This window comes from Nematolebias whitei, chromosome 18, assembly GCF_014905685.2.
Source record: "Nematolebias whitei isolate Nwh7 chromosome 18, NemWhi1, whole genome shotgun sequence".
NCBI lineage: Eukaryota > Metazoa > Chordata > Actinopteri > Cyprinodontiformes > Rivulidae > Nematolebias > Nematolebias whitei.
The window spans coordinates 1,842,028-1,852,552 of NC_056515.1; the positions used below are offsets into that span (position 1 = coordinate 1,842,028).

A 10,525-nucleotide genomic window follows, 5' to 3' on the forward strand; every position below is an offset into this window, starting at 1 on the left:
ATTTAAACGTTTGGTGAAATTAAATGGAAGAAAAACACCAGCAGCACTCAGGGCTGTGGTTCATAATGAAAATAAGAACGTTTCCACACACACAATGTGAAGAACTCAAGGGACTGGGACTGAACAGCTGGGTAGACTTAAGAAAACCACTAACCAGTGAGGCTAACTGGAAAAAATGCTTCAGTTTTGTTAGGGAGCATAAAGATTGGACTGTGGAGCAATGGAAGCAGGTCATGAGGTCTGAGTCCAGACTGACCCTGTTCCAGAGTGATGGTGCATCAGGGTCAGAAGAGAGGCAGGTGAAGTGATGCACCATCATGACCAGTGTCTCGTCAATGGAAGATCTTGGAGAAACATTAATGCAACACTGGAAATAGATCTTGACATTGAAGAAGCTTATTGAAACAATGACACAGAGAATGCACGATGTGATCAAAGATAAAGGAGGTCCAACTAAATATTAGTGAGACTTTTTTTGGTGGCAACTTTTTTTGGGGGCCAGGCAGTGAACTAAAAACAGGAACGTCTGCATTGATTTTTGCATTGAACTTAACAATTGTTTAAATCCACTTAGAGAGGTCAAAGGTCGAGAGCTTCAGATCTTTTTACAAGATATTCCAGGAAACAGGAGCGGAGTAGGAGAAGGTCCTTTTGTCTAGTTCAGTCCTCACTGAGGGAACACTGCAGGTAATTATGTCCTGAGAGCGCACGCTGTAGCTGCACTCACACAGAGACATGTAGGAGGAGATGTATGAAGGCAGCAGACCAGGAAGTGATTTAAAGATGAAAATGTACCAGTGGGAGAGTCTGTGTGAAGTTAATGGTGACCAGTTAACCAGTGGATACTGGGTGCAGTGGTGGGTACGATAATCACAGCCAGTTATGAATCTTAGTGCACCATGATAGACAGCATCCAACATCTGCAGCATCCAACATCTGCAGCATCCAACATCTGCAGGGTTCTTGTAGGAGCGTTCATGTATGTCACCGTAATCAATGAAGGGAAGGAAGGTCACAGATACAAGGTGTTTCCTAACATTCAGGGTTAGACAGGATCTGTTTCTGAGAAAGAAAACCAATTTTAATTCCTATTTCTTTGTCAAGTGTTTGACATGAGGCTTAAAAGAGAGATGTGCATCGACCAAGATTCCCTAGTACCTGTAAGAATCGACAAACTCAACAGAACACCATTCGTAGATAAGATAGAAGAAAGGACTGCTGGTACCGACTTCCTGTATGAAAACTACATCCCTTTGGTTTTATCAGCATTTAGCACCAATTTGAGACAGAACAAATCTGACTGAATGATTTCAAATGCAGACTGTAACAGCTGGAAAACCTTGGCAACTGATTTAGCTTGACAATAAACATCTGTGTTGTTGGCATAAGGATGCATCAGGAATTATCTGACTTACATTACTTATGTAGATTGTAAAGTGGGTGGGTCCTAAGACTGAACCTTGTGGTATATCATTGTTGACAGTTAAATAACTGAAAGAAGTACCCCAAAAATCATGCTCAATAATCCAGGTACAAATCCAGCAAGGTTCAGTCTGGTCATCTGGACGGAAGGACGAAACGTCTCAGCACAAAAAAATAATAAATAAATAAATCAACAATGTCTAAGAGTTATGGCATAAGATGTCATGGAGTATAAAACGCTTTAGACAGGTCTAAATAAAGTGCAACACAGTAGTCCTTAGCATCAATGCTTCAACATCATTAACATAATTTGTTCGTTTAGCGTATATCTTAAAGCCTTATACTGTTTCTTTTTATACTTTATATTTTTGCTATTGTTGGATGTAACTGGGACCCTGTGTACATAGTTTCTTTCCACCTCGTGTACCACATGTGATGTGTATGACAATAAAGAACCTTGAACTTGAAAACCTACAACAAAGCAGCGCTGTGTTGTTTCCTGAAACCAGATTGATGGGAACATAAAAGAATCCAAATACTTTTTGATTTGAGTATCTATTTCTCTAAAACTTTAGCTGGAGTACAGAGTTTCGAGACTGGCTGATAGTTGTTCTGTATAGTGGGGTGTCCTCCCTTCTGTAAAGCTGGAACATAGACATATTATGTTGTAAAATATATAAGATATCATATTTTAAGATCAGTTTGAAGATCATTTTAACACGCTTTTATATAAATATTTTGAATTAGATTATTGTTCAGTCAGGATATTGTTTCAAAAACAGTTACCAGTACAAAAAAGTGGAAATGTTAATTTATCTCTCTTTATTTTGAAGGAGCGCCGCGGCAGCAGACAAAACATCCGGTTCGTCTACGTCACTTTTACTTTACGCCCATGTAGCCAATCAGGAGGAGGCACGCTACGTAATTTACGTACTGTTTGACTACGTGAGGTGCGTGCTCTCACTTCTCTTGTGTTTGTTTGTTCTTTTAGTTTATTTGATGTTAAATGGTGTGGAATTATTGTAAAAATTAGGATTGGTTTAATCAAACCTGTATTTTTGTTAATTTACTTTAAATATGTGATGAACAGGCTTAGGCTAAAATTAGCACCGAGCTGCTTTAGCTTGTTAGCTGCTGTTGCTGCGCAGGTAAAGAAGTTAACTGCTCGTGTTTTCGTACAGAACCTCTCAGCCGGGTCAGAACCGGCGGCCTCGGCGGGCAGACAGCTGGTTGTGTGTCCGACCTGAGCTCCACGCAGTCCCGGAGGATGTCTCCGGATTAACCCGGGAGCAGCAGAGCGACCCGGACCGTCTCAATCCCATAATCTGCCTCTCGGTTCCGTTCCGGAGGATCGTCATGGCTCGGCGCTTTGTTGCGAACCTGCTGCGGTTTGGGAGTCGAACCGGACACCCGTCCCTCCGGCCCGTCCACAGCTCCTCGGAGCCGGCGGCTGGGTTCAAACCGGGGAAAGTGGCCGTGGTCACGAAGACGACCCGGTACGAGTTCGAGCAGCAGCGGTACCGGCACGCAGGACTGTCCGAGCAGGACCTGAAGCAGCTGGTGAGTCGTGCTCAGCTGAAGGCAGAACCATGACGTGGTGTTTGGGCCGGACCGTGTGAATAATGAGCCTTGTGTTGTCAGCTGGCCATGAAGGGCTCGAGCTACTGCGGCCTCCTGGAGAGACACCACATCCACACCAGCAACGTGGAGCGCGTGGTCACCAGTCTGCAGTGAGTCCTGCTTCTGGACCCGGCCCACCCGGCCCACGTCGTTCGGCACCTGCTCAGTTCTGCACACGGTCCTCCTTTAGCTGCTGATGCTTCCAAACCTTCGGCTCATGTAGTAGCTGACACGCGTCCTCTGTGGCTCGGTGGTTAGAGCCGCTGTCTCGTAGTCCTGAGGTCGCAGGTTTGAGCCCAGGTCAAGTCAGGAAGGGCGTTCAGAACCAGATCTTTCCTGTGAGTTCTGTCGTCCGGTGCAGGAACAAGGAGAAATGAGAAACTTTTGTTTGTGACTTCACGTCCAACATCTCGGAGAGTAGAAACCCTTGGAGATGTTGGACCTCAGGAACTCTGATCTCTAGAATCTGCTTCAGCTCCCGACCTGTGGTTTTTTAGCTTCAACTGCCCCTTTGGTCATTTTGGCTTCAGTTTAGCTAATCTCAGATTATTTTAACTCCTCAGCTTTCCTTCTGTGAGTTTTAACATTTTGGTTTGCTATTTTAGCTACTTCGGCTACTTTAGCTTTTAACCACTGTGCTGCTCATTTTACTTTTTAGCTAGTCTTTTGCTAGTTTTAGCCGTAAGAATTGACTGTTGTTCAGAGTCTCCCTGTGTTTTATCAGCCGAGGTTCTGGTTCTGACATGAGGTTCTGGTTCTGACTGGTGTTCTGTGTCTGCAGGAATGAAGGCATCGAGGTGCGGGTGGTAAAGAGGGGGGAGTATAACGAGGAGGTGGTGCGATGGGCTGACGCCATTATCTCAGCCGGAGGTCTGAACTTTATATTTTAGCTGTTTTTATTCCTTCAGCTCGTATGTTTGCATCAAAGAGTAGAGAGGTTCTGGAGTCCACATGAAGGTTCTGGTTCTGTTCAGAATTTCAGATGAAAGACGAAAAGTTTCTCCCAAGAGAAATCTGTCAGATGAACTGCTTGAACTCTTTTAAACTTCAGAACCTTTGTCTCGTGGAGACAACTCCTGGAGGCGGAGTTTATCTGTCCTCTGCAGGGTCACCTCCTGAAGACACTGGTCTGGGTCTGGTTCTGGGTCTGGGTCTGGGTCTGGGTCTGACTGCCTCTCTTGTTGTCAGGTGATGGAACCATGCTGCTTGTTGCCAGTAAAGTTCTTAACGAAGACAAACCTGTGTTTGGAGTCAACACCGACCCAGAGAGGTGAACCCTCAGATTATTTACAGATTATTGATCAATAATCCAGGTGATAATAATTATAATCCAATTGAGTTTATCCCGGTTGTTCTTTCTGCTGAAGGTCTGAAGGTCATCTCTGCCTCCCTGTCCGGTACACCCGGGCCTTCTCGGAGGCTCTGGACCGCCTCTGCCGCGGTGAGTTCAGGTGTGTATTGACCTGTCAACTCACTTCCTGTTTGCTCAGTCTGGACCCGTTAATCCATCATCTCTGAGATTAGGACCTGTGTAAATCTGTGCTGTCTGGATCAAAGGTCACTCGGTGTCTCTGAGGCATCTCCTGAGCTCAGTTCTGGTTCCATTTGAAGATGGACCTGCCCGATGGAGGAGATTAACTCTGAACCTGAAGAACGGGCCGCTTTAATCCACACAGTTCTGTTAATCCCTTCATCTTGGATCAAGCCTCTGAGCCCACCAGAATCAGTTCTTGAAATGAATCCAGGGGGTCGGATGAAGCCTGATGATGGTCTCCAGAGGAGGAGGGACAGCGGTCCAGAACCTGCTGCCTTGTTGAACCACTTCAGCAGAACTTGGGCTCCGCCTACAAACAGCTCTGATAAACGTTTACTTCTCTTGTTTACTGTAAATCTATCGGTCCAGGTACTGGTTCTGAGGTGGGGAGAACAAAGGTCCAAGTAGTCCTGTCTCAGCGTGTCACTGTCCCCATGTTCAGGTGGTTGTGGCGTCAAAGGAACCGTCTGCACCTGGAGGGGACTGGCATAAACCCGGCCCCAGTGGACCTGCATGAGCTGCAGCTGAGCCTGGAGCAGCACAGCCGGGCTCACCGGACCAGCACTGCTGGCAGCCAGCACAGTACGAGCCTGTCCCCTCCATATGTCCTCTGTCTGAGGAGTTAGATCGGTTTGAGCCCGTCTCTGGACCCTGAAACGGTTCCTCCTGACCCTGTTTGCTCTGCAGGACCAGGCTCGTTGCATCAAAGTGTGTCGGAGCCGACCCTCCTCCCGGTCAGGAGCCTGAATGAGATCTTCATCGGAGAGTCTCTGTCCTCCAGGTACCTGGGCCCGTCTGTGTTCTAACGTACGTGTTCCATTCATTAACCCCTGGTGTCCTCGTCCTGTCCAGAACTCACCAGAACTCTCTGTCCACCACAGGGGGACGTTAAAACCCTTCCCACCCCATGCTAACCTCTTGCTCCATAGGGCTTCGTACTACGAGATCTCTGTGGACGACGGGCCCTGGGAGAAACAGAAGAGCTCCGGACTCAGCGTCTGCACCGGGACCGGGTCCAAAGCCTGGTAAATGTCTCGTTTCAGCTTTCACTGTCGAGTCCAGAGTATCTGGTGTTTGAGGTCACTTAGCTGTGGCGGCCAGCTTGATTTGGGTTGGCTCCCAAAGTTACAACAATTCAACACAACTTTATTTATAAAGCACTTTGACAACAACACTGAGAAAAGAAATGTGTGTGTGTGTGGGGGGGGGTGAGTGTGATGTAGTGAGGACGTGTCTGTCAGAGCTCCTACAGATTAAAAAAATCTTAATTGAAGGACACGTAAGTGCCCAGTTCATCTTATGAATTATTATTCGGCTCCATAACCAACAACAATGTGTGAACGTGACAATTACAGGACACATGGCAGCAAATCTGAGAAAATACAAATTCGAGGCCTCTCTTCTGCTAGGCCCAGCTGCGCCTTGAGCAAGTTCTGAGAGCGCTGGCGAACCGGCACGGGAGCCTGCAGCTGAAGTCAGCATGGATCCTGAATTGATGAAGTCCGACGTCCTGGCCTGAATCAAAACATCTCCACAACGATTGGAGAAGACACTGGACGATGAGTCTGAAGTGAACAGGGAGAACAGAAATGAGCAGTAACTACTGCTATCCAAGGTGAAAGTGGACAGGTGAAGGTTGTGGAGGAGGACATGACTACCTGGACGCACACAGTAGTGACGTGCAGCGCCTGGTAGCTGAAGTTGAAGCGTCAGAATTGTGACGACCTTGAAGGAAGGATGAGAAGAGGAAGCATCAGAATGGTCTGCGTCGCTGAGCGCACGGGATCCAGCACTCCGGACGCCTTCTCCGGACTCGTCAAAGAAGTTTTTCATCTTGACGGGGACTTGTGAGTGGACCGTTCACATTGCAGTTTGACTACCGGTAAGTGGAAACCTAGAGCCGAGCCGTGTACGATTGTTGCTAAGTTACACGGAGGGAGAAGCTGTGGATAATCTGAGGAGAGCGTGTAACAGAAGAGGGAAACTCCATCGCCATATTCCCAGACTACACGGCCAGCATCGTCAAAGCCAGAGCTCCTTTTTGGAGGTTAGAAAGCTGCGTCTCAACAGACGGGGTCTGCTTCGACATCTTTTTCCCCGCCAGACTCCGCATCACCCACAACGACACGGAAAAGGAGTTTGTGGAAACAGAGCAGCCGTGCTCAATATATCAATCAGTCGTTCTCAAAGGAATTACGGGTAGATGGCATGACATTAAAAAGACAGATGAGCGCCTATCATCCATCTATGAAATGTGTCACTTGATTGACGGGGCTCAGCTGCATCCGTTGTGCACGCAGCATGTGCATGACACTTGGACTGTTGAACACACCAACGTCTCTTTGAGCCTGGGTTTTATTAGTTTTGCTCCTACAAGCTGAAAAAGGGTGAGCAGCACAAAAACACTCTGCTCGCTGCCATTTATTATAACTGTTGTTAGTGCAGACAAACTTTGTACTGCAGCCGCCTGCAGGGTTGCCAGATAAATTTAAAAAGATTTATTTAACCCTTCTATTCTGTGCACATGTTCAACAAACACAACACACCTCGTCGTAGAATATCTTTACTCGGCACATCTGACAATTTAGGTCAACACTATCATTTTAAAGCGACAATACTATAGTTCATCATTTATTATCTGGCAACCCGACTGACATGGACACCAGCGTTTTTTGTAAACCTGCACTTTTTCTTTATTACCCCCAATAAACAGTGAAAAAACACTAACGTTTCAGAGGTTGTTCTTGCGTAAATGGGGCTTTACGATATGTAAATCACTTTGACTTGGTCATTTTAAAAGCAGCTCACATGATGGAACAAGGGCTCAAATGTTGTAGCTGCACTCAATCCGTGAGGGCACAGATTGACATCGGAGATGGATGAAGGCAACAGAAGAAATTATATTAAAAAACGAAACAAGAGCTACATTATAAGGCGATGTAAAATACTAAAAGCGATGTATAATAATCAGTTTATACATGACACACTGAAACCCTCAGTATACTCCCGCATACGTCCGTGCACGTACGTACGCGGAGGTACGCACAAGCTCATGTTTTTACGATGGCGTACGCGGTGGCGCACAATAAACTGCCCAGCGACAGACTGTTTTGTTGCAACACCAATGTATTCCTCTTCTTCATCCCTGATCTGGCCTTTTCTTTTGTTTTCTTGCCAAGAGGCAGCGATCTCTTCCTCCTCCGTTGATGCCAATGGTGAGAAATGGAGGAATTTGTCACGAGCGAATTAAACTCTGGTCCAGCGTGGCTGCGGGAGGGTCTGGAGATTTCCTGTTGAGCTGGTCTGATGTGTGGGCTGCAGGGCCAGCGCTCCCTGTTGAGCTGGTCTGATGTGTGGGCTGCAGGGCCAGCGCTCCCTGTTGAGCTGGTCTGATGTGTGGGCTGCAGGGCCAGCGCTCCCTGTTGAGCTGGTCTTATGTGTGGGCTGCAGGGCCAGCGCTCCCTGTTGAGCTGGTCTGATGTGTGGGCTGCAGGGCCAGCACTCCCTGTTGAGCTGGTCTGATGTGTGGGCTGCAGGGCCAGCGCTCCCTGTTTTTTCTTTTTCAAATCTTTTTATTAACAACATATAAACACAGAACACCGCTGCAGCGGAGGCTGCCAGCTCTCGTTTTTTTTCTTCTTTTTTTCCGAACTGTCAATCAATCCAGTAGGCGTGTCAGCAAATGACCAATCGGCGACCTCAATTTGTCCCGAAGGTAAACGCCCCTTGGCTGTGGAGCTGCTCTGCAGCTGCTCAGGGTGGACGCTCGAGTACGAAGTCTCAACCCTCCGACGTACGTGCGGACAGACGTGCGCGGGAGTATACTGGGGGCTTTAAAGCGAGAGAAGTCGGGCTCCGAGCTGCGTGCTGCTCTTGAGATGTTTATAGTTTGTTCACTATGAATCATTTCTGTTTGAGGCTTCAGTCGAGTTGGTTTTGCGAACGCAGAGAATCGTCCTCGGCGTGTATGATGCATCTCTGAAGGTTGAAGGTTCTTCTTTGTGTCCACAGGTCATACAACATCAACAAGCTGGCTGAGCAGGCTGTGGAGGAGGTTCTGAGGATCGGTGCGTACATGTTCACCCTCTGATTAACGTTCACAAGCCGCTTCTGGTCCCTTTATGAAGTCCTGCTCTGGTTTCAGGTCAGTCTCAGGCCGGAGTGGACTTCCCTCTGAACCCGGAGTTTGTTGCAAGCGGTGAGTTTAGTATCCAGCTGCAGCTGATGCTCAGGTCGAGTTCTTGTCCTGACCCGGTTCTGTCCTGTCTGCTGTCAGTGACGGACCTTTACAACGAGTCTCTGGTGTTTAGTCCGGACGACCCGCGCTTGTTCTACAGTGTCAGAGAACCGATCGCCAACAGAGTGTTTTCCAGCAACCGTCAGAGAGGCTTCGCCAGCAGGTCAGCTAAACATGAGCCGAAATGCTTCCTGTAGCAAAACACAGCAGAGCAGTAACTAAAAGCTAAAGTTAGCACATCAGTAGTTACAACACTTTTTGCCCAGCTTAAAGAACTTTAAAACTTTTAGCTTCTTTCAGGATGTTTGATGCATTCATTTCTTCAAATAAAGCAGCTAAACCTGTCCGGTACCTGAAGGGTTCAAACCACTGAAGTCTAAGAAGCTAAAACCAGAAAGAAGCTCTGATTTTTGAGAGTCAGCACTGAGCCATAGCAGAACCTTCACTTGTGCTGGGATGAGTTCTCGGACCCAGCTGTGGTTCTGTTGGACCCGGTTTGACGCCTTGTATGTCCTCAGGGTGTGTGTCCGCTCTCGCTGCTGGGACGCCTGCATGGTGGTGGACGGAGGGACGTCCTTCGAGTTCAACGACGGCGCCATCGCCACCATCAGCACGCTCAAGGAGGACCGGCTGAGAACCGTTCTCCTGGAAAACTGATTCCAGTCCAGTGACCTGGACTGGTCCTGAAGAGCCCAGTTTGAGGGAAGTACCGGGTTTTACTGGTGAAAGTTCTTCGTGTTCCAGTCAGTGGTTCTTCTGGTTCTGACCCAGTTCGACTCGGCTTGATGGTCTTCAGGAACAAAAGGAACCAGCAGCTCGACCTTTGACCTGGCCCAGATTCGGTTCTTTCTCCTTGTCCTGCTCTCGTCTTTATTTGAAGTTTAAAACTCAATCTGTGAAGTTAAAATCAGAACCTTTCAGTTTTAGAGATTCAAATGATCAAATAAATAATTTAATTAAAACTAACGTTTACTCAGCTGCAGTGCTGTGCAGAAGTCTTCAGCGTCTCCTTTGCTTTGAACTTTTGTTTTATTTAAGGACATCCAGACTCTGGTCCTTTGCTGGATTTTTTGTCAAGTTTAGACCTGAGATGACCCGGATCAGGACAAAGGACCGAAACCAGGACTAAAATCAGCCCACGGTCTGCAGAAAGTCTGGAGGACTGATGATCCGGACCCCTTTAAAGGACTACAGGAAGATCTGGATCATTGGACGAACAATAAGAAAAGCTGAGGATCGGACCGGACCAGGACCTGCAGAACTTTTGATGAACGTGAAAATAAAAGAAAGAGTTTAGTAGAAACACAGTTTGACCAAGTGAGAAAATAAAAATGTTTTTTTTGAAGACAAATGAACGTGTTCAGGTTAAAACAGACGGGACTGACTCTGGACTCGTGGGAGCCCCTGCACATGGTTTTAAAGACAACAGTAGATCAGTCTGCAGATTCAGTTCTTTGGACTGAGGTCCAGCTGATCAAGACCACCACAGATCAATCTGTTCTGATGTTTTTAGTTGTCGTTAATGATCCGGATGATCCGAGGGTTCCTCTTCTTGATTTTCAGGTCAAGAGGTTGAATTTTCTGATCTGAAATTAAAAATGAGCTCCAGGTTTTGTTTCATTCAACGAGGACGTCTCGTGTCTCTGAGCTGCGGGACGTCTCGTGTCTCTGAGCTGCGGGACGTCTCGTGTCTCTGAGCTGCGGGACGTCTC

The 10,525-nt window shown here is 47.2% G+C and overlaps 1 protein-coding gene across 2 annotated transcripts; it reads left to right on the forward strand.

The window, feature by feature from the left end:
* The first annotated feature begins 2,332 nt into the window (after window positions 1-2,332).
* Window positions 2,333-10,519, forward strand: nadk2 (NAD kinase 2, mitochondrial). Of its 2 annotated transcripts, none has more exons than XM_037692315.1 (13): window positions 2,333-2,372; window positions 2,604-2,982; window positions 3,064-3,152; window positions 3,824-3,912; window positions 4,231-4,312; window positions 4,410-4,493; window positions 5,019-5,158; window positions 5,264-5,357; window positions 5,458-5,601; window positions 8,588-8,643; window positions 8,721-8,774; window positions 8,853-8,976; window positions 9,332-10,519. In XM_037692315.1, the coding sequence occupies exons 2-13, from the start codon at window positions 2,779-2,781 to the stop codon at window positions 9,468-9,470; spliced, it is 1,299 nt and encodes a 432-aa protein (XP_037548243.1). In that variant the 5' UTR covers window positions 2,333-2,372; window positions 2,604-2,778; the 3' UTR covers window positions 9,471-10,519. The 2 variants fall into 2 exon arrangements, with proteins under 2 accessions (XP_037548243.1, XP_037548244.1); XM_037692316.1 differs by having other exon boundaries at window positions 5,506-5,601.
* Window positions 10,520-10,525: the final 6 nt, after the last annotated feature.